General features: G+C 50.1%; 2 protein-coding genes across 5 annotated transcripts in view; one reads left to right on the plus strand and one right to left on the minus strand.

Annotated features, from left to right (window-relative positions):
- NUP214 (nucleoporin 214) overlaps nucleotides 1–8,469 on the minus strand; it is a 35,541-nt gene extending 27,072 nt beyond the window's left edge. For 2 of the 4 annotated variants that reach the window (XM_072125612.1, XM_072125611.1), the window contains exons 1-18: nucleotides 8,254–8,469; nucleotides 7,609–7,804; nucleotides 5,601–5,752; nucleotides 5,262–5,460; nucleotides 5,120–5,190; nucleotides 4,890–4,950; nucleotides 4,673–4,776; nucleotides 4,442–4,548; nucleotides 4,300–4,366; nucleotides 4,015–4,141; nucleotides 3,515–3,676; nucleotides 2,035–3,115; nucleotides 1,701–1,867; nucleotides 1,517–1,611; nucleotides 1,326–1,397; nucleotides 1,095–1,244; nucleotides 365–523; nucleotides 178–281 (exon numbers count right to left, since the gene is read on the minus strand). In XM_072125612.1, coding sequence (XP_071981713.1) covers nucleotides 178–281; nucleotides 365–523; nucleotides 1,095–1,244; nucleotides 1,326–1,397; nucleotides 1,517–1,611; nucleotides 1,701–1,867; nucleotides 2,035–3,115; nucleotides 3,515–3,676; nucleotides 4,015–4,141; nucleotides 4,300–4,366; nucleotides 4,442–4,548; nucleotides 4,673–4,776; nucleotides 4,890–4,950; nucleotides 5,120–5,190; nucleotides 5,262–5,460; nucleotides 5,601–5,752; nucleotides 7,609–7,804; nucleotides 8,254–8,295 — 3,116 coding nt within the window. In that variant the 5' untranslated portion in view covers nucleotides 8,296–8,469. The remainder of the gene's footprint in view (nucleotides 1–177; nucleotides 282–364; nucleotides 524–1,094; nucleotides 1,245–1,325; nucleotides 1,398–1,516; nucleotides 1,612–1,700; nucleotides 1,868–2,034; nucleotides 3,116–3,514; nucleotides 3,677–4,014; nucleotides 4,142–4,299; nucleotides 4,367–4,441; nucleotides 4,549–4,672; nucleotides 4,777–4,889; nucleotides 4,951–5,119; nucleotides 5,191–5,261; nucleotides 5,461–5,600; nucleotides 5,753–7,608; nucleotides 7,805–8,253) is intronic. The other 2 variants (XM_072125613.1, XM_072125614.1) reach the window with 2 other exon arrangements.
- A 43-nt stretch (nucleotides 8,470–8,512) lies between these two features.
- LOC140077950 (uncharacterized) lies at nucleotides 8,513–22,935 on the plus strand. Its single transcript, XM_072125615.1, has 8 exons — nucleotides 8,513–8,666; nucleotides 9,740–12,176; nucleotides 12,682–12,823; nucleotides 12,897–12,995; nucleotides 13,127–13,348; nucleotides 17,623–17,663; nucleotides 18,809–18,878; nucleotides 22,593–22,935. Exons 2-8 carry the CDS (start codon nucleotides 9,777–9,779, stop codon nucleotides 22,613–22,615), a joined length of 2,997 nt encoding a protein of 998 aa, XP_071981716.1. The 5' UTR covers nucleotides 8,513–8,666; nucleotides 9,740–9,776; the 3' UTR covers nucleotides 22,616–22,935.
- Nucleotides 22,936–23,157: the final 222 nt, after the last annotated feature.

Genomic DNA, 23,157 nt, shown 5'->3' on the forward strand with positions numbered 1-23,157 from the left:
AAGGCCACGGCTCTCCATCCAGCGCCTTATCTCACGGCATCAGCTGTGGAGACACTACAAGAGAGTTCAGTCCAGTGCCTTACACAGACATCCCACACACTCTCTCTGCTACCAGATACCGTGACCCCATAAATTTCCAGCGCCCTCTCCATGACGTGCAGGATACAAATCACATACTTTTGTTTTTTCTTGGATTCCACAAAGCGGTCCCACTCCAGGTCCAGGACATCGCTTACATCTTGGACTTCAAACCTCACATACTGATGGAGACGGCGAATCTCCTACAAAAGAAGGATGACAGGAGCTTTGAGTATGAGCGGGCTGAGCCTTATACTTACCAGTCCCCAGCCCTATCCAGCCTCACCTGCATCTGTGCCTCACTCCGGGGGTCCAGCGGCTTCTTATATAGGAGACGGCGGTATACAGGATCACTCAGACGCTCCTTCTGTTCTCTAGCGTTCTCAGTATTGGCCAATCCCTCCAGGATTGTGGTTTTTAGGCAGCCGATATCTCCATGAAGGGACTAGAACAAAAGAAATTCTGGTTCATTGCATCACGTAATAGAAAGAAGAACACAACAGTTCACAGGAAACCCAAAGCCAAGTGTTAGTGGTGAAAACAAATCTACAAGATCCAGTGTCACTAGAACCAGCAGTGGATAGAGCATCTTGTACCAGGGCTGATTGTAGGAGCCAGCAATCCCAATTATCGCCCCGATAACTTAGCAAACTCCTAAAGTAACCCAGGCGACATACACAGAGACCAGAGCAGTATCCAGTGCCTGGAGTCAGGGGGTTATGCTCCCCAGCACAATGAGACATACCCTGCACTGCAAACCAGCAGCTGATCTTCCTCCAACTCGGTCAGTGACCGGCACTTTTACAATGACGACTCTGATAAAACACCAGTGTAACTGGATTTAGTGTATTGTCACCTGTGACATCACACTTTTGCTTGCTGACAGGTTCCCTTGAACAGGTTTCTCCCATAGTAATGATAATTGGCGCATGCAAATAGCAATGGCTGAACTGCTCCTCTTGTAACCAGCAGCAAACCTGGTGATAAAGCTCCAGCATCTGACACCCAGTCATTACCTTCGTAGTATCCTGGATTTCCAGATGGAAAGAATGGAGATCATCGGCCTCTGTCCTCATCTGCCTCATCTCGCTCTCTGTCCCTACCATGAAGCAAGCCTTAGCCGTGCGCGCCTTCAGGTCATCCAACTCCTTCTGAAAATGAGCAATCTGCCCCCCCGAAAAAAGAGAAGGTTAGAGGGAGATATGGATGGGGCGGGGGCCTAAAAACACCTTCCTTCTTGTGCACACCTCCTCCTTGATTCCATTGTGAATTGGGTCTTTGTTGTCCACCACTCTGTCAAACGATCCACTAGCTCCAAGCTGCAAGAAAGAAAAAAAATACAGTTAGACCCAGCATCGCGATTGTTCCCTGTTATCAGCCATTCCAGGCCAGGGAGTGGTTTACTAGTTTTCTAGGTATCATTCTAGGGTGACTATACCTGAGGTGGTGCTTGCTTTGGGGCCACTGGTGTGACCCGGGCAGCCTTCTGGGCCACTGCTGGCGGTGGGAGAGCGCCCTGTGAGGATTGAGAGACTGCAAGGACAGAGGGTGCATGTACATATCACACATTTACACCTTAGGTTCCAGCTGGACAGTCTTCAGAATAATACACCAAGATTTACCATCTCCAAACGGTCTGCTAGGAGTTCCTGTGGCCGGAGATGGAGTGGGCACAGCAATGTTGCTCGGCGCTACAGCCGTTGGGGTCTTGGATGCAGACGTGAAAGAAAATCCTGGCGCGCTTAAGGGAAAGCTTGGTTTGGGCTGAGGGACCTCCGCTCCACCAAATCTGAGCACACAAGAACATAGGGCAGTTATACAGGGAAACTCAATGTACAGGTTATCAGCCAGTTCCCTGTAAGTTTATGCTACAGCTGAGCCATCAAGTGGCATCAGGACTAAGGGCACTACCCACCACCATCTAGAATGTCTGCACACTGGAACATATGCACATACTTGTCTTTTAGGTTCACTCTGACTGAGGTCGTCAGCTGGACACTGGGATCTGCAGCTTGGGTAGAACTACAGCTGTTTTCTGACTTCAATGTCGCAGCCTCAAAAGCTCCGCCGCTTGTTTCCAAGGTGAAGGAGGAGCCTGGTGTGCTCATAGTCTTTGCAAAACTAGCCACCCCGGCTGGGGGACCGAATGGGGCAGGAGAGGAGCTTGCAGGAGTGGCTATAGGAAGACTGGAAGGGACACTGAAAGCAGGAGAAGGCTGGGGTTTGCCTGCAAATGAAGAATTGTCTTGAGGATTGAAAGAAAAACTGGAAGCCGACATGCCAAAACCGATGGAAGAGGGCTGGGGGTTGCTAGGGATGGCGGAGGAGGACAGGCCCAAAGCAGGTGAAGCCTGGGGTTTACCGGAGAGGTTAGCTGCCGTAAAGCTGAAAGCGGGGGCAGCCGAAGGAGGTTTAGCAGAGGTGCTAGATGCAAGAAGGTTGAAGGCAGGAGGCTGAGAGGTTGCAGAACCACTAACTGCAGACATGCCAAAAGCAGGAACCGGAGCAGAGGGCTGAGATTTTGCAGAACCGCTAGCAGCCACCAGGCCAAAACCAGGAGCAGTGGTAGGTAGAGGCTTTGCAGGGCCAGTAGCTACAGGCACACCAAAAGCAGGAGCAGTGGTAGGTAGAGGTTTTGCAGGGCCAGTAGCTACAGGCACACCAAAAGCAGGAGCAGTGGTAGGTAGAGGCTTTGCAGGGCCAGTAGCTACAGGCACACCAAAAGCAGGAGCAGTGGTAGGTAGAGGTTTTGCAGGGCCAGTAGCTACAGGCACACCAAAAGCAGGAGCAGTGGTAGGTAGAGGTTTTGCGGGGCCAGTAGCTACAGGCACACCAAAAGCAGGAGCAGTGGTAGGTAGAGGTTTTGCGGGGCCAGTAGCTACAGGTACACCGAAAGCAGGTGCCTGAGGCTTTGTCAGGAGGCTGAAGGCTGGAGCAGTGGATTTTCCAAGGGGTCCAGCAGGGGGCATGTTAGTAATATTGCCAATAACTGCACCAGGCTGAGGAGTTGCGGCAGGTCCGGGGGCGGAACTGGATGCTGCAAACACAACAAGAAAACACTTGATTATGTTACCACAATAAAGGGTGTCAGGGCCACTCCAGCAGCAGGAGAGGGCAGAACATAAAACCCAACATCTTAATCCATCAAAACAATAGTTCTGTAGAAGGAACCGGAGCAGCAGTGCCGCATACTAGAGCCGGTCCTATTCAGCGCGATAGAGATGTGCTGCAAGTCGCTTATCTCACGGAGGCAGCAGTCACCATGAGGGAATATCATGCTCATAGGTTCATCTGAACACTGATCATTACTGATCATCTGCAACATATAGCGGCAGGGTCATTATATGGGACTTATTCTAGCAATGGAGCCCACACTGATCTGCCTGGCACCCCCAGATTGCAGTCACAGGCATCTCACAGACCCCCATATCATTACCTGCGGCTTTAATCAGTCGCTCTCCTTCTGTAGAGAGTCGTTCAGGTTTCACTGTCAAAGATTTCGCACCGGGTGTCTCATTAACCACATGAAAAGGACAAAGGACTCCGTCTGTGGAGAGCAGCAGAAGAACCGGAGAGGGGGGAAGGATCTTTTCTTCACCTGCAGAGAAAGGTCAAGGGTCAGGTACACCTGTGCTGCCCCCAATTCTGCTTCTAAAACACTCTGCTGCTTATTTATTTCCCTTCCCCTCAAACCCAAATCAATTCAATCCTCCTTTTAAATACTGTGCGCAACTCCGACCCCGTCTCCTAGAACACAAAATCACAAGTCTGTAAACCACATTCATCTACTGAAATACTCTGTGCTGCAGAGGACCAAGCCGAATTCTGTCTCCTATAATGAGAGCAGCACTCTCCTCCCCTGGAGTATATGGATAAGTAGCATAATCCTCCCAGGACACTGTAACCTTAACAAGTCCTCCCTTATGTGATACCTACTGATAAATACAGTCATCTGGCTGGTGAAGGAGATGACCACCCCCATGGGGAGCGTATCGTCACTGTCATCAGTCACAGGCAGCTCTGCTCGGCTGGAGTCTTCCAGTAACCACAGCTCCCATAGGCTCTGTGAGGGGAACAATATGAGAGGCGCTCACAATCCAACCAGAGGTATGAAGCCCTGCAGCTCCTCTAACATCCCAATGACTACAGAGAGATCTGATGGGACCCTGCAGGAGCCACGCACGCTACAGCCCAGATGAAGGGAAGCGGACACATCCGTACCTGATCAGGCGGCCTGGCGATCACACTGACTTCTATGGAAGCTGCTGATGCCCCGAGCAGGATATTCCTAGAAGAAGGCAGGGGTAATTAGTGGAGATCGCTCCTGCCATTCTCATGCCTGGGTAAGATGGTGACAGCTTACCAGTCATCCATGTAATTCATGAAGAAGTGGTGCTGCCTCTCGCTGCAGCTGCTGTAACAAGTCTCTGTAAAGTTCAGGAAGCGCTCTCCTCTCTGCTCGTCTTTTTTCTGCATCATAAAAGAACCTGATTACTGAAGAGTCAAACCACAGCGGGCGACATAGTCCCTTTTGTAGGAATAAAGGTGGCCATGACTGGGGGCATAAGTAAGGAATACTGAGAACAGGACTCACCGGAAGCAAAACCATGACCAGCTGGGGAGAGGTCTCCAAAGATCCATCAGCAGCAGCGTAAACCACAGCAAAGACGTAGGTACTGACCCACAGGATGTCCAGCACTGAAACCACAAAACCTCAAGATTGTGACAGAGTGCTGGATGTAGAGTACAGATCTAAAGCAATACTGTAGCGTCCCCTTGTTAGAATGGGATATTATCTTTCCATAGATTACCTTTCACTGGATCCGATTCATAGAACGGAGGACACGGGATCACCTTCTTCTCCTGCAGGGTCTGCAAAATACAAATTAAATGAGGAGCCGCACCTACAGGACCAGCCTGGGGTAAAGACACTTCCCACAAAGTAGATCACCAGGGCAAGATCTGTCCAGACACTGAACATAAAGGGGATGAAGGGAGATTAGATTTTTAAAGATTACAATATAGTATAATAGAGACTTACCGGGACATACTGTACCACTGTGCCATTCTGTTTCCCAACAGCCAGTTGCTTCCCTTTTGGGCTCCAGCACACTGCAATGGAGGAGATTAGAATAGTTATAAAGTCTCTATGACTCCTCCGTCCCGGTATCACCATCACTCACCGCATGTCACACCCAGTGAGGTGGGAAGGTTTGCATACAATTGGACGGTGTCTGTAACCTGGAAGACGGAGATGCTGCCATCGCTGAGACACACAGCCACCAAGTTGTCTATAACAGGGTTCCACTTTAGGTCTGTGACAAAGCTTCCAGCTTCCCGGGAGAGCGGCAGAGAGGCAAACGATTCTTTCGGCTGCTTGGACTACAGGACAGAAGAAATTATGTTACCTAATAGTCCGTCTGTGCAAAACTACAACTCCCAGCATGCAATGAGATTGCACATGTGTAATAAGCTAATGAAGTCCCACCCCTGCGGGTCTGTGATTGGCTATAACAGCGTACCTCGCCCACCAGAGTGCGCACATCATAGAAGGAGACGGAGCAGCCAAGGTCGCTGGAAGATGTGCAGACGGAGAGGGTCAGGCTGTCAGAGCTCAGCGCCACGTGCTGCACAGGATATTTTGTGGGGACCTCAATCCCTGGAGGTGCCACCCCTGAAAAACAAGAAAAACTTTATCAGGCTAATAAATACCACATCTGACCCCTCCCCCATGACACAGATTACTAAAACACTCCATAACACAATCATCACAGACCCCGAGACACGAGGACCGACCCCCGAGACATGTGGACTGACTCCAATCTTATGAAGGTCACCACATTGTCACATATACAGTGGTGACAGTTTCTATTGAGCCCTATTAACCAACAGACTACTTTCCCTTACAGCCCCATAAACCAACTTGATCTCATATTACCTGGCATCAGAGGGGGCGTGTCCTGCTCAGCCAGCCCCTCCCATCTACTCCTCCCCATTCCTTACATCTCCTTACTATTCAGCAGTTCATGGTGTGGGACCAGGGTGAGGTCATTTATGGTCCTTTACATTTGCAAATGCATAGCTCAAAACCATCCGGGATAGTCCTGGTTTTTCACTGCTGTCCTGCCATCCCGGGAGGTTGGGAGATTGTCCTGCTGTACCACACTTTGTCCTGGATATCTCCTCCGAGTCCCTCCAAGTTCAGATTCCCTGAGCAGCAGGTGCTGGGGCCAGGAGGACCAGCTGCTCCCGCCTGCCACCTTCCTCCCACAGGGCTCGGGCTGAATATTCATGAGGGAAGAGAGAGCAGGCAGCAAAGGGGAGCAGTGATCCGGGCTGGGCTCTCTACAGCCTATGCAGGCGCCATGCACCCCTATGAATTTTTACTGTTCCCCCCTCCCCCCCCCCCCCGGGTACTTTAATCCTAGGTTGTCTGATTGATCCTATCATATATTGCCTACGACAGTATGGCAGAATATGGGGATTTTGCACATCTATTAAAATGTGCAAACCACAAAGATCCTGGCTACTGCAGATATGGACAGTGGACATCACCGGGGGCCCTGCTCCTGCTGAGTGATGTATATGCTAGGAGGAGGGATACAATACGCTGCCCGCTGCCCATAGGCTTCTAATGCCTCCACATACATCGTTCAGCAGGATGGAAAGACATAGCTTGCTACCTCTATCCATCCCGTCTATTTCAGAGGACGCGTCCTAAACTGGTCAGACGTAGGCAACAACCGTGCCTGCTCCTGCCAGTATATGTCAATGGGTAATATGACGTATATGCGGAGTACATACCAAAAACAAAACGTGAACCCAGCCTAACAGAAAAACTATTCACCACCAACGTTGAGGCCAAACACAATTTGCTTTATGTCATAATGGTAAAAAGGTTGGTTAAAAAAAAAAATTATTGTGAATTTACAGGTAGGTATAAGCAGAAAAGGGGTGTGGCCTAGGGATCCGATTTTGTCCCCCTTTCCCAATCTGAAAAGTTGGGAGGCATGAAAATGTACGTATGTAAATGTAAGTATCTGATCACATGAAATCACAGCAGCCTCCATGGACTTCTACTCCTCTCCATCCTCCATGAAAGGCTGCTGTGATTTCATGTGATCAGATATATACAAGGGGTGCAGTTTGCTAATGTTAGAAGGCTAAAGGACCTTAGATGATGATACTCGGGCCACATGACATAAATGTAATACAAGGCACCAAGTAAAAAATATTTTAAAAAATTCCTACAAGTAGAGCTTCATATGTCTGCAGTCCCTAATACAAGGAGGCAGAGCAGTGATTTGTAGAGACAGAGCTGTCAGTCACAATACTGGGGCGTGGCTCACTGTCAGCCTGGGAGAGTCAAGAAGGCTAATCTGCATATGTGAAAAATGACTGTAATTTAGGTACAGCGCCCCACAGGCAGCTAATATTAGGTCACATGGGGAGGACTTGTAACCCTTTACTAGCAGGAATTGTTACTCAGGGGGGTAAAATTATAGTGACCCTGTCCGTCCTTGTACCTACCGATGGCGTTAGGGTCCTCCCCGGGCTTAATTGGTACGAGAACATCGTCTGTCCGAAAAATCTTCAGTCCGGTCGGGCCGCCCGCGATCAGGAAGCCATATTTGTTGGATATGGCGAGAAGGTTAGAGCGCTCCTTCGGGAGATGCGGCGGCGATGGGAAGATCCGAGTCTTCTTGAGCTGACGGAACTGGAAATCCTGTAAATTCATCAAAAACAAACTCTCAAATCACAAGACTGATACATTGTAACAAAATATCAGCACGACAGATACATTTGTGCTTCTCACAAGACAGGATGGTCCAATATACAAGTGTAGCAAAACCTCAGCCCTGACAAGTTTGAGGTCTAGAAGGATTTTTACATAGTAAGAGTGTTCATTCACTGACAGCAAGCGGAGATTGGCCAACTCCTATGCAGACTGTTATATATAGAAATCCTAGGGGGTCCCTCCTGTCACTGGGGTGGGGGGGCAGAGGTGATCAGGGGGTCACTGGGGTGGGGGAGGGGGGCTGCAGATCCCTAGATATTGGGGAAATACTACAGATCACGTGTCCAGGTTTGGACGTGACACGTTATAAGTTTCTATCCGGTCAGTGACAGGTAACGGTGCGGTACCGCACACACCGTGCACAGCTCCGCGGTTACCTTGGTCTCCCTCTCCTGGGGCACGTCCGTATCATCCTCCATTTAGTAGGACGAGCAGAGAACTTTCACAACGATCACAAGACAAGTGCGCGCCTCACACAGCCATCACCGGGGGGTGGGGCATAGCGTGCTACGTCATCACAACGGCGACCAGCGCGCGCGTGCGCTCTTCCACTGCGGGCTACGGAAACATGGCCGACTCTTTCACAATCCCGCGGCCCACTGCGCATGTCTCTAAATCCAGCCTGCCGGGTGACGTCATGAAGTATCATTTCATTGGTCGGTATGTGTTAGTCCGGTCACGTGACGGCGAGCGTCCTATAAGTTATCGGAGCGCGTTTTAAAGCGGAGTTTGAAGTTGCGGAGCTGTGGGTGCGGGGCAGTCAGTGCGGCCGCGGCGCCTCCTCTCACCGGTAAGTGTCCCCGTGGTGTCTGTGTGTCTGCTGCTGCTCCCTCTCCCGGTTCCTGCAGCCTCGGGACACGGCTCTGGGGCCCCGGCTGTAAAGGGGGGGGCCCGGCTCCTGCAGACGTCTTAAAGGGGCGGTGTGCTTCTCGCACTGTTTAGCTCATTATGAGAGTTTAAAGGGCTCTTCCCATGGAGAGGATTCTCCTATGTCCTCAGGATAACAATGTATCACATTCTCTGTTACTAACAATACAGGATCTCCCCGTCCATCAGTCCTTGGGTGTACGGTTTTGGTTCCCCGGGATGTGACTATACATTTTCCTCAGCGAGGGCCAGTCTGGGCCGTCAATCAAGAAATAAAAAGCCTCATAAATGTTACTGCCTCTTACTTGGCCGTTTCCCCCTTTGTAAAGGGAACCAATAACTTGCCTTGCATCCTGACAAAATCCTGGGGTAGTCACAGGGGTTGGGCTTCGGATGCATTTAAAAAAACAGAAGCACCAAGGTGGGGGTTGAGAGCTGAGGAGTGAGCAGCACAGACAAGCCACAAATTGTTTTTTCAAAATGCAGCCAAACCAAAGCCCAACCCCTGTGACTACTCCAGGATTCTGTCAGGTTATAACACATAATTATACTGGAATGCAAATGCTTAGAAAAGGCAGAGGCAGATGTGCACTGCAGGTGTGAGGGGCTTCTGTATCCTGTCCCTGGTGACAGGTTCCCTTTAACATTATGCTAATTGGCCACAAGGGCCCTGAAGGGTCTTGTCCCTGGGTTATCAGGATGGGTTCTGATGGGAGATTTCCTGACAGGTAAAATCTGTCCCTCAGCTAAGAACTATATCTTATGGTTGTGTAAATGTGATAATAAAATGTATTTTGGATTGCGGGATGTGAAGACCAGAGAGGTTCTGGTGAGGAAGGGGTTAGACCCTGTTCTGTGGTTTGAGATTTTCGGTTCACTGGTTGTTTTTTCTATGTTCTTGTGTAATGGATCTGAATCTCTTGTCTTGGAGGTTCCACTGTCTTGTGATCTGTATGGCGCTTCCTGTGAACTTAACCTCATTGTACTGTTTTTCAGAAGCCAAAGCCTCCTCCGATCTCCTCCGCACCTAAAGATGGATAATATAAAAACAACCCATGTGCCATTAGGTACCAAGGGCATTTTGCAGCGTATGGCGCTGAAGGACGTAAATGGTGACCCCTCTGTGAACGCCGGACTGAAGCGGACACTCATTAAGGGGAAGATGAGTGAGTGTTTAGGTTGGGCTACACCACCGTGTAATCCAGAGGTCATAAAGGATCTGAGAAATGTGGATTTCGAGCCCAATATGTCTGATAAATATCAACATGAAGGCAAAGTATCAAGTTTGGATCTGGTTCCCAAGAACTTTGCTGAGGTCTCATTGAATGCAAGTCACACAGGGACTCCGCTGTATAGAAGCTTCTTTGCTGATGAGTGCCAAGACATAATTAACCAGATCAAGAGCGCCCAACCAGAGGCGAGGAGGAGTCCAGGCAAGAGAAAAGTGGAGCAGATGGATGTGTCCACCATCGATGCAGAACCTCTGCCTTATGACGGTACCCTGCTAGGCTGTGAGGTGTCCCAAGTGTTGTGCTCCCTGGAAAACAGTCCAGTCAAGGAAGAGTTATCGCTGTGTGCGGAGAATCCTCTGAGTCTGTCTTATATGCAACGGAACGGATTCAATTCTTCTTATTGTGGCTTTAAAAATAACAAAGGGTGTTGTGTGGGCGACGGCGAAGGGTTTTCCCCAATTCACGGACTGGGTGGTGTCTACTTAAAGAAGCAGAAAACTGAAGCTCTGGAGAAGGTTCCCTGGGGACTAAATGAGATGTCGCCTTCACCAGACGAGCGTGACACTTGTCCCAATACTACAGAGGACATTGAGCTGCCACCTACTGACATTGAGGTCAAGCGGGCACCTGCCAGTGCTATAAAGAATAATACGACTGTACACGAGACCTCTGCCCTGAATACTACCAATGTGATAGAAGTCTTACCCCAAATCTCTATCACCGCAGAAGATGTACCGCACATTCAAGCCCCTGCCAATATTACCATGGAGATGGTGCCCTCTGGTAACAGCACCCAGGACATCGCTGTGGCCCCTGATGATGCCATGCCTGGTTTAATAGATGTATTACCTGCCAATACTACCTTTGACATTACAGAAGTGATTGAGGGACCACAGTTTCCTGTGAACGTCACACAAGACTTTCCTTCCATGAGCGAGGGAAAACTGGCCAATACCACACATGACATTGAAGTGGCACCAAATGCTGCACAGGAGCCATCAGTCCAAGGGGAAGTTTCACCAAATGCTGCACAGGAGCCATCAGTCCAAGGGGAAGTTTCACCAAATGCTGCACAGGAGCCATCAGTCCAAGGGGAAGTCCCAAAGGCCAATACAACTTTGGTCATTGGGATGTTCCCCCTAATGCAAAAATCTTCTGTGGAAGTTCCTTCAACAGATACAACAATCTTGGTTTCCTGTAGCGATCATGTTCTGATAGAAAACTGTGAAGCTTTAGAAAGTTCTGATTCTTCCCAGAAGACAGCGCCATCTGATAACGATACCTCGCCTCCCGTAGATATGGTGGTTGATGTCCCGGCTCAGTGTAGTCTTGTGACTGAGGATATTGCCCTCCCTGGTTGTACGGGGACAAATACAGAAATGCCACCAAGCCACAACTCTGATTTAATTGTTGAAAATAAAAAGGATTTGTCCGTGTCCAAACCAGACACAGAACCAGAGGTCAATGAGGTGAAGGATCCAGAAACACAAACCTCCCCGGATGTGACTTGTGTCCTCGCTGACCCTAGCACACTGGTCAGTCCTGCTACAGAAGAGCATAGACCAGAAGGATGTGGACAGAACGGCATCAGTGCAGGGATGGAGGCCGGTGAAGACCCCAAACCTCAATCCTTTCACTCGGATTGTAGCAGAATTCAAGAAGAGGAAAGTTCTCATGACGTGAGCGTTTTTTCCGTCGGATCGCTCTCTTTTGTCACCTCCACGCCTGTTCCCGGATTAAACAACTTTCCATTTCAGAAAGCAAATGTCTCTATTGGTTCTGTATCGGATGAAGCCGCACACAAGGTTCCAAGACTACAGGGAAAGATTCCCCAACCTGGGTATCCGGATGCGTCAGCAGTGGCTTGTAATGACAAGGGGAAAGCCTCTGCATGGCCGGCAGAAGTCATCTCCCTGAAGAGAAGCATTGCTCCTCTGCCAAAAGCCGTGCCCCCGACATCTGGCATCCCATCGGCCCGACGTTCCTTAGCTCTGTGTCAGAATCCAGCAGCCCCTAAACCAGCACCAAGGGGCATTCCGGGAAGAGGCACCATCCGGCCTCCAATGGTCCGCCAAGGTGTGCCGCGGCCTAGTCTGGGTAACCCAACACAGGCCATGGAAGGCACTGGAGGAAGTAACGTCACCAACAAAGTTTCTGGAATCCGGTCCAAGAATCCAAAAGCGGCTTCTGCCATTGTAAAGGTTTGTAGACTTGTAGTGTTGTGATTCTCCTGGCACTTACAAGTAGTGATGACTGACGAGTAACGACCTCAATCTCGGTCTGTCGGCGGCATAGAGATGGATTTCTTTTATTTGTAAAATTAACCTGTCCCTCATTTCTACTTGAGCATAGGGTAGAGCATGTAGAAGCTCTTGTAGGTGTGTAGATAACAAGTGAATCCATTATAAACTGAAATGGGTGGAAGGGAACCTACAGCATAGCAATGAATAAGTTATAAATAACTTTTATATAAAAGGAGAACCACTCGCAGCTGCTGTGATCCCAGCTTTATCCATGAAGGGTAATGCAGCCCACAGCCATCTTTAGGACCACCCCATACACAAGTGCTTGGTTATCCTCCGCCCTGTGCCCCACAATTGTGTAGATGATCAGTGTGACTACGTTTTGGCGGTCCGTTATAAAGCCCCTTCACATACAGTGGGATATTTCCTGATGTTGTCATTAATATTTGACTTTGTTTTACAGGCAAGGTCCTCTGGTCCCCATTCTCCACCGCCAGCTCCCCCCGCTGCTGTGAAGCCACCCTCACGACTCGGGGCACCGGGTGCTAGCGGACGTCCCTCTACTGGTGGCCAGAATAATGCTGCTCGCCCTTCATCTTCCACTGGTGAGGACACAGGTTTCCCGCAAGAAGCACAGTATTTAGTGTCAGATATTCTACTAACATACCTTCTCAATAGGTATAAGAACGGGCCTTCCGAGACCGGGGACGTCCTCAATTACTCGGCCTCTTCCACATTCTCAAAGAGTTTCTCCAAAACACCAAAAATCCTTGCAAGGTGAAGAAACTGGGGGATGATATCTGTGCTGTAGGGGTTTGTGTAATGGACCTTCGCTGCAGGGGGCCTTTTTTTGGATGGCAGCGCTGAGCACAATTTTGTCTTTGAGTGATCAGAATTCTCTGTTACAGGATTAACTACAAAGCAAAATCGGCGAGAACTTCCAACACTTCGGAGAGATATTGTCTCCAAAACTGATGGCACATTGGTTGGTAGATCCTCTGCAAAGCCGGAAACTCTGGCATCGGGCACAGCTAAAGTTGTCTGTGCTGAAGCTACTGTACAAATCTGTGAGGTTCAAGCTTCACCCTCCTCCGCAGAAGGGATTGCAGCCACGCCGGCTATTCCCACCGGTATGTATCAAGATTCAATATTAAGGAGGGAACATAATTTTTTTAAAAAAATGTCTTTACACTTCTATTAAAAGCGGTGAGACATCATTCCGGCCTCATGGATCCTGGTCTGGTCACTGACCCTTCTGATTTATCTGGAAGCATCAGCAGTCACGTGGCCAGTCTGTGGCATCGGGGAGCCTTGGAGATGTCACCAGTGATGGAGGATACATTCTGAAGTTGTTCTTGATTCCCCCAAACCGTTGTTAGCTAAAACTTTTAGCCTTTCTGAAACTAAACTTTATTTGATCAATATTCAAATTAATTTCAGGGGCTACTGGGGGCGTGGAATAGCCCCTGCAAACTTGGTGGTGACCGTTTCAACGCCCCCAGATCTACCTAGCTTGGTCTTGTCTCCAGCTCTGGAACGAGAGCTGCTGGCAAGGAACTGGAGCTACTGCACATGTGCAGAGCTCCCCAGCAGCAGGTGGGTGACTGGCAGTGGAATCAGAGCTACTGCGCATGCACAGAGCTCCCCTGCTACCGGAGATGCCAAGGGTCTACACAGGGTGCAGAGCCCGCACCCACCTACCTGCTCAATGTCTTCTGTGCATCTGCATGGACTACTCCACCCTCGGTAGCCTCAGCATACTCATCAAATAAAGCTTTATTTTCACAAGGGCCAACTAAAAGCTTTAAGTTTGGGATGGACCTACTTCCAATTAGATTTCCTCCAATCTTATTCTAGTCTTCTGGAGGACTTCTGAAATAACCTGAAAACATGTGTCCTCAGCAGATATTACAGCCATAATGTGCAGCCATATTGCTTGTCACTTATCGGTAAATTGCCATCACTTGGTCTTTGTTAGGAAGTTTACCCACCAGCCGTGTAGTAAGAGGTGATGTGACGGCTACTTGTCACTTCTGAGTACATTTCCATTATGTATATAAATCCTCCAACGTTTCTAATGTAGAACATGCAGACGTCTGGTCTGTGCTAGTAAGATGCCTGGAGAAGCTGTCACATACTGATCTAATACCAGAGTCTCACTACACCAACAGTGGGTCCGGGGGCCTTGTCATATCACTCAACTTCAAGGGGCAGCACTAATAACCAGGAATGCAACAAAAATGACGAATTCTTCTCACCGTTCATTTGATTTCCTTTATACTGCCATAACACCCGGAGGATGCCCCTTGACCTCTGTAGGGACAGGAAGCAGAGAGGTTTAATGTCCCTCCCCAGAGTCCACATTCCTGTGGATGCAGCCCAAGTTGTTCTGCAGGTTACTTCACATTTTAACAGTAATAATCAAAGAAAGTTACAGGAAGGGAAATGTATAGGAACAATCATGGTGGAATAATGGAAACCTAATTAATTGTGAGAATACCCATTTTTTCCATTGTCCCCATCACAACCCCCCTGGAGATTAGTTAGGTTGGGACTGTAGCCTGGAGAGGTCTATAGAGGTAAATGCCCTGCAGATCTGGTGGGTGGAGGCGCCGGGTGCAGCCGTAGCTCTTGTAGGGTGGGCATTACATTTCTTAGGGCCTTGAAGGTCTTCTTTAGTCTTTGATCAGTTCTTGTCCATCTGGCTATAGGGGCTTTTGATGCCCTTAAACCTTTAACCTTTTCTTACAGTTTCAGGGTATAAATTGAGTCCATTCACTGATCTTGGGTGGCTTCAATATATTTCGTCTTGGATACGTCTTACAGGATGTTTTCCTGGCTACCGTGAAACTTGGTTGAGACCTTGGAACAATGATGCTTGACCCCAATTTTATTCATCCTCCGGTACTTAAATAAGGCTCCTTTCTAGAGATGGCCTGACTTTCACCCAACCTCCTAGAAGTCTTGAGGGCCACTAAGTTTATAATGTGACATCTCACACTTACTCTGAGCTAGAAGGTTCATCCAGACAGATAATTAAGGACTAGACATCACCCCCAAGGAGCAATTCTTGGTTCTGGAAAGGTCTCAATTTAGTTTACGCAGTTACAAGCCTTTTAATCCATCAGTGCTCTACTAGAGTGCAGAAATGTCAACTCTAAGAATAGACGGATACAGTGAAAAAACCTCCTCGTCAAAGGCCTCAGAAGTCTCCTCCCTACTTGAGTTTTAAAGAGTACCCGGCCTCATGCGCAGTAGCGGTGGCCTCGGAGCTACGGCCGCAGGCCTGCGTTCTTCGCACGGGTATTATGCGCCGAAGATTACCTGGTAGGCGGAGGAACGAGGCTACTGGGGCGTGGAGTAGCCGCGACTAGTAGCCTCATGTCCGGCTACTCCACAACCCAGTAGCCGCTTAAAAAATTTGCATATAAAGACATTAAAGTTTACAAAAGGATAGCCGGGACGTAAGGATTAGCCCAAAAAGAGCTATCCTCACGTCCCATTCATCCACCTACCACCCCTTCTACCTTTATAGGTAGAATCGGGATGGTAGGTGCCCTTTAAAGTGGAAATGATTTTCAGAAAGACCTTTGATTCTTAACCTCCCAGGATCCAAGCAGAAAGTTTAACTGGTTCCCAACCGCCCGCAGTGTATTTTTGGCATGCGTCCGGTCCCAGTGCACGGAGAGGGCTCACAGGCTGAGCCATCTCCTTAGCCAGTAAGTCTGCATATTGCTAGCACCCATCTCAGGTGTTATCCCGGCAATCGGCGCCAGCAAAGTTGCTGGCGGCTTAAAAAAAATGCCGGTGCATGGGCGCTGCCATCTTAACGAAGATCAGTGAGCAGTGATCCGTTGCCATAATAGCCTTGGGTCTTCCGAAGACCTGAGACTCTTGTTTTAACCCTTTCATTACAATGTGCAGTATATGATGGGATCAATCGGACAGTGAAAACTGTAAAATCCAAGCCCACAAGAAAACCATGGAAATGCCTTTTTTTGTTTGTGCTTCCCAGCACACGCCAGGAATATTAAATACCATCACTATGAAGTGCGCCTTGTTACGCAGATAACAAGCAGTCACACAGCTCTGTACATGTAAAAATAAAAGGCGGTGAGTGAAAAATGAAGAAAAAGGTTCTTAACCAGTAAAGAGTCTCCGGATTTGGATGAAGAATGGGCCTTTGATATTAGAACTTTTTTCCACATGGGCAAAATTGTCTGTTTCTGGAGATGCAGATCTGATCCGGCAGCTGGAGGACATCTATTGCAGCATCTTGGAGATAAAGCCTCTGTCTGGAGTCGCACCCTTTATGGATTCAATCCAGGAATCTTAGAACAAATACATTTGCTACAGATGATTGCAGTGATGATCCGCCTGGAAGTGCTGGGGTTTCTGGTACTGAGAAGGACCCTCTGCCTCCTTTAGGGTAGGACCACCGACCTCGCTTTCCCAAAAGGGCTGTAGATTTTGGAGAAAGCTGGTGATAAAATTGAAATAAAATTATTCCAAGATGGTGTCCAGCTCTGACCCAAAAACCTATGCACCTTCAGAGGAGACGCTGCAGAAGTCTGCTCTCCATACAGCGCCTCGCCGTGTGGGATGGTGCTGAACCTCACACCTACTGCTGAGGCGTCTGCCAGGAATCCCATGAGATTCAAGAATGGGAAAAGTATCTAAGACTTGGATCCGCTGTCAGGTTTCCTGTCCTTGGGGTCTTTGGCACCTGCACGTAAACATTCTGAGTGGAATTCCAAACTTTATTCTCCTTCATCAAAGGCCAATCCACTGTGGGACTCTCTGGAGATGCCGACCCTCTCCTCCAGCTCCTTCCATTCATCCAGAATGAGGCTTTAGTGTCATTAATGGGACACTCCTTTTAGTTGGGGGACCCCCTGCCCTCCCCCCACTAACTCGTGTTGAATAATGGTTTTGTGCAGAGTCACACAACACTAGGTAATGGCCCCAGTTCTTCATCAATGTTGATGTCTCCTCCCTTAGTATCAGATAAGATGGAATCCAAATATCTTTTTACTTCTGGAGACACTTAAGGCTTTTTTTACCACTTACTTTACAATTTTACTCAGGAGCTAAAACCGTAATAACAGGATCACTCAGTGGAGGTCGGTGTAAGATCCCAGAGTGAGCAGGGACTCTGAGCAGACACTACATGATCCCTCTAGTGCTGTGAGATGCCGTGTGCTGACAATGTGCTTAGATTATCAGGATGCAGGGTTATATACCTGTTCATTTGGCTTCTGAACATTTGTACTTGTATCTGACACAGAAATATTCTGTAGATTCCCTGCATTTCCTCCTTGTATTGTAATGAGTATAAGCTGAGGTTCTGCCTTATATCGCTCTGTACAATCCTCCTAACGGGCTGCACTTTATTTTCTTACAGAATTTGCTGAGTCCAGAGATGAAAGCTGCAATCACATTCAGGTATCCGTCTCCTCCAGTGCTGGTGATTACACATCCGGGGAAGTAGCGCAAGAATCGGGGAGCGTTCACACGAGGCAGTAACACGGTTTAGAGATCTGCCCCATTACATGGGTAAATCTCGGGTAAATTTCCTTCTCGGCTGTTCTGATGCGTTTGGAAACCCATATGTTACTGCCACGTGTGAGCGCACCCTGAGGCAAATTCTGGGTGCAGAGCCCTCAGTGCTGGGGGGGTGGGGGGGGAGGGTTTCAGAGTGGGGGAGAAGTTATTTCCTTGGTAATGTAAATTCTTTATTGAAGTAGTTAAACCCAGAAAACAATGTAACGGTGGCACTGAAAGACCAACCCCTGGGTACTGCATGGGACTGTACTGTGATTTCTAATATTGGAAGATTCGTTACACCACAGTGCTCCAACCTGACCCCCGGGTTATTCTCCAGGGCTCACCTTTCTGGTTTTTTAGTTGTCAATTATATGCAAAACAATTTTTTTTTTTTTTTTTTTTTTTTAAGGAAAGCAATGCAGTGTCTATATTTGCTGCCTTCATAGAATCTCTCTAATCCTGTAACGCCTCATCACTACCTTCTTGTTTTAGCATCTTCAGCATAACGTTATCTAGTTTTGTTGCTCGCCTAGTTACCACATTGTTCTCTTCTGGTCTCTCTTATGCTTTTTCCCATAGGTTGTCTTTAATGGGACTTAATAGTTCAGAATATCTTTATATAAAGGTTTTTTGTTTTTTGACTGGACTGGCTCCCTAATATAAAGAGCCTGAAGAGCATGTTCTTAGTGAGCGTGTGCAGATCAAATCAAAAGACAAGGGGTCTCACTGGAGGGTTCAATCACTAGAGCCGACACAAGCCTTAGTGATACTGTGAGAACTGTCAGTGTGGAATAGCAGAGCTCAGGCGCTGGTCACAGCAGGACAGCAGAGAGCTTCAAGAAGGATCTAGATGCCTTTTTTACACCGAAATAACATTTGTTATAAATAATTGTTTTCCCTAAATCTCTTCCTCATCCAATCCCTTCCCTTCCTTGCTTGAACTTGATGGACTTGTCTGTTTTTTGTTTTGCTCCCCCTCCACTGTATAAACTGTGACAATACACTGCATTTATGTATATAATATATACTTTTGGGTTTTTTAGACATGTTCTTGCTGTTGTGAGAGATATAACAAACTTCTGCAAAAATGTGAAGAGCTCACAAGACGATTGGGTAAGTATTTTCTTAAACCCCCTTCATGTCTTATGTTTTAGTCGCACATGCCCAGACATACTGGGGTGTGTGCTCCTCCCCCCTCTGGTACTGACATACTGGGGTGCGCTCCTCCCGCCCCCTCTGGTACTGACATACTGGGGTGCGCTCCTCCTCCTCCCCCCCCCCCCCCTCTGGTACTGACATACTGGGGTGCGCTCCTCCTGCCCCCCCCCCCCCTCTGGTACTGACATACTGGGGTGCGCTCCTCCCCCCCCCCCCCCCCCCCCCTCTGGTACTGACATACTGGGGTGCGCTCCTCCTCCCCCCCCCCCCCCCCCCACCTCTGGTACTGACATACTGGGGTGCGCTCCTCCCCCCCCCCCCCCCCCCACCTCTGGTACTGACATACTGGGGTGCGCTCCTCCCCCCCCCCCCCCCCCCCACCTCTGGTACTGACATACTGGGGTGCGCTCCTCCCCCCCCCCCCCCCCCCACCTCTGGTACTGACATACTGGGGTGCGCTCCTCCCCCCCCCCCCCCACCCCCCACCTCTGGTACTGACATACTGGGGTGCGCTCCTCCTCTCCTCCTCCCCCCCCCCCCCCCCTCTGGTACTGACATACTGGGGTGCGCTCCTCCCCCCCCCCACCTCTGGTACTGACATACTGGGGTGCGCTCCTCCTCTCCTCCTCCCCCCCCCCCCCCCCTCTGGTACTGACATACTGGGGTGCGCTCCTCCCCCCCCCCACCTCTGGTACTGACATACTGGGGTGCGCTCCTCCCCCCCCCCCCCCCCATCTCTGGTACTGACATACTGGGGTGCGCTCCTCCCCCCCCCCCCCCCCATCTCTGGTACTGACATACTGGGGTGCGCTCCTCCCCCCCCCCCCCCCACCTCAGGTACTGACATACTGGGGTGCGCTCCCCCCCCCCCCCCCCACCTCTGGTACTGACATACTGGGGTGCGCTCCTTCCCCCCCCCCCCCCCCCCCCCCACCTCTGGTACTGACATACTGGGGTGCGCTCCTCCCCCCCCCCCCCCCCCCCCCACCTCTGGTACTGACATACTGGGGTGCGCTCCTCCCCCCCCCCCCCCCCCACCTCTGGTACTGACATACTGGGGTGCGCTCCTCCTCTCCTCCTCCCCCCCCCCCCCCCCTCTGGTACTGACATACTGGGGTGCGCTCCTCCCCCCCCCACCTCTGGTACTGACATACTGGGGTGCGCTCCTCCCCCCCCCCCCCCCATCTCTGGTACTGACATACTGGGGTGCGCTCCTCCCCCCCCCCCCCCCCATCTCTGGTACTGACATACTGGGGTGCGCTCCCCCCCCCCCCCCCCACCTCTGGTACTGACATACTGGGGTGCGCTCCTCCCCCCCCCCCCCCCCATCTCTGGTACTGACATACTGGGGTGCGCTCCCCCCCCCCCCCCCCACCTCTGGTACTGACATACTGGGGTGCGCTCCTCCTCTCCTCCTCCCCCCCCCCCCCCCCTCTGGTACTGACATACTGGGGTGCGCTCCTCCCCCCCCCCACCTCTGGTACTGACATACTGGGGTGCGCTCCTCCCCCCCCCCCCCCCCCATCTCTGGTACTGACATACTGGGGTGCGCTCCTCCCCCCCCCCCCCCCCATCTCTGGTACTGACATACTGGGGTGCGCTCCTCCCCCCCCCCCCCCCACCTCAGGTACTGACATACTGGGGTGCGCTCCCCCCCCCCCCCCCCCCACCTCTGGTACTGACATACTGGGGTGCGCTCCTTCCCCCCCCCCCCCCCCCCCCCCACCTCTGGTACTGACATACTGGGGTGCGCTCCTCCCCCCCCCCCCCCCCCCCACCTCTGGTACTGACATACTGGGGTGCGCTCCTCCCCCCCCCCCCCCCCCACCTCTGGTACTGACATACTGGGGTGCGCTCCTCCTCTCCTCCTCCCCCCCCCCCCCCCCTCTGGTACTGACATACTGGGGTGCGCTCCTCCCCCCCCCACCTCTGGTACTGACATACTGGGGTGCGCTCCTCCCCCCCCCCCCCCCCATCTCTGGTACTGACATACTGGGGTGCGCTCCTCCCCCCCCCCCCCCCACCTCAGGTACTGACATACTGGGGTGCGCTCCCCCCCCCCCCCCCCCACCTCTGGTACTGACATACTGGGGTGCGCTCCTTCCCCCCCCCCCCCCCCCCCCCACCTCTGGTACTGACATACTGGGGTGCGCTCCTCCCCCCCCCCCCCCCCCCCACCTCTGGTACTGACATACTGGGGTGCGCTCCTCCCCCCCCCCCCCCCCACCTCTGGTACTGACATACTGGGGTGCGCTCCTCCCCCCCCCCCCCACCTCTGGTACTGACATACTGGGGTGCGCTCCCCCCCCCCCTCCTCTGGTACTGACATACTGGGGTGCGCTCCTCCTCCCCCCCCCCCCCTCTGGTACTGACATTCTGGGGTGCGCTGGTTATTACATAAACACATAAATAGTGACTGGTTTATCACCGGCACCAGAATTGTGGTTTTGGGAGCAGAAAATGTACGTGTTATGTGATCCCCTCCAGCTGCAGGAGACATGCACCCTCGGTCTCTGAACCTGGAATATTGTGCTGTAAAGGTTTATAAACCTTGTTGTGAAGATTCTCCTTACAGACTATAGTAACGCTACAGGTGCTGTACATCAGGGAGATGCTCCAGGCACTACAATGTAACTCCCCACGGGCAGGGTGCAGCAGAGAACATGTAATCTTAGCAACCTGTAACATTGTATAAACCTCTCCCAAAATAAGTATTAGAATAGTTGTAATATGTAAAGCCACAAAGGAGTAAAGTACATCTTTAGTAATAGCAGAGCTCCTAATAATACAGTAACAGGAGGGAGACTTCTCCTTTTCTAAAGGGAACCTGTCACCAGGAGAGCCATTTTTAGCGCTCCCCCAGTCCCCACAGAGCATAGCACATGCACTGCCAAAGTGTTTTTGTATAAAAAAAAAAATGGTTTTACAGAAAAAAATGTTATATTGCACCTTTCATTAGCATCTGCTGTGTGACTAGGCAGTTGCCAATTGGGAGGGGCTGCAAAGGAGCAGTCGCACCCCCCCACCCCAAAACACACCCTTGGGTAACATGTGACCTTTGCAAATATATGAATAACTCCCCTCACTCGGGATTGGCTGTAGAGGAGCAGGGGGCGTCACTAAGCCCAGTGATGGGTGTTTTCATATATTTGAAAAGGTCACATGGAGGAGCTGTTTCCCAAGGGTGGGGGGGAACTGCTCCTTTCCAGCCCCTCCCATTTGGCAACTGCCTAGTCACACTTCAGATGCTAATGAAAGGTACAATACAACATATCTTTTTTTTCTGTAAAACCAATTTTTAATACAAAAACACTTTGGCAGTGTATGTACTATGCTCTGTGGGGACTGGGGGAGTGCTAAAAATGGGTCTCCTGGTGACAGGTTCCCTTTAAATCTGAATAAGCTGAGAATTGTACATATTCCCCTCCAAAGAGGCGCGTGGTCCACCGACAGCCTGGAGCAAACATGACTCTTCTCTGCAGAAGCTGACTCTTCTATACTGATTAGCAAAACAGAACCATGGCTGTCATTAAGGTGCCGCCTCGGTGGCGGATACAAGGAGGACTTTTAACCCTTTATTACTGCTGCGAGGGGAACAATTCTGGCAACTGTAAAATGAGCCAATAAGAAGTTAAAGACGATATAACTTTTTCTTTTCTTTCTCCTCAGGTCAATTACAGCCGACAGAATAGGAGCGGATCGGTGTGACTGGTGTATAAATGTGGTATGGATGGAGGAGCTCGCTCAGACGATGGACCTCTAACAGCTCAAGAAAGCGGAGACCTTGCGCTATATATATGTCTGCATCACTTGAGATGGAAGTTTTTATGTTCTGTATGTTTTGTAAGGTTCCCTTCCGAAGTAAAAAAAACACAATAAAAAGTTTTTATTAAAAAAAAAAAATAATTATGACACTATAATTGCAGATAATTGTATCCATCGCATTGTGTAATGTAACTGTAACTTATTTATATGCTAATATGTAAAGTAACAATAAACACTGCATCTATGTATGCTTCAGTGTCGTAGATTTATGCCGTATACTGGTGCCCCCCCCCCCCCCCCCCCTTCGAGGCAGACTTTATAGATATTGCTATTAACTGAATACAAGAAATGGGCAACTCAATAGAGCCTTAACCCCTTAAGTGCCACTATAAAAGTGCAATGCCCCCCCCTTTCCCTAGAATTTGATACAAAACATTTTTATATATCTAAATACTGAAGGAGATGGATA

This window comes from Engystomops pustulosus, chromosome 9 (assembly GCF_040894005.1).
Source record: "Engystomops pustulosus chromosome 9, aEngPut4.maternal, whole genome shotgun sequence".
Lineage (NCBI taxonomy): Eukaryota > Metazoa > Chordata > Amphibia > Anura > Leptodactylidae > Engystomops > Engystomops pustulosus.

Coding starts and splice junctions, on each gene's coding strand:
- LOC140077950 (XM_072125615.1), top strand. CDS start 9,777: ATGGATAATATAAAAACAACCCATGTGCCATTAGGTACCAAGGGCATT. Junction 12,996..13,126: donor ACACCAAAAATCCTTGCAAG/GTGAAGAAACTG, acceptor TCTCTGTTACAG/GATTAACTACAAAGCAAAAT. Junction 17,664..18,808: donor AAAGCTGCAATCACATTCAG/GTATCCGTCTCC, acceptor TGGGTTTTTTAG/ACATGTTCTTGCTGTTGTGA.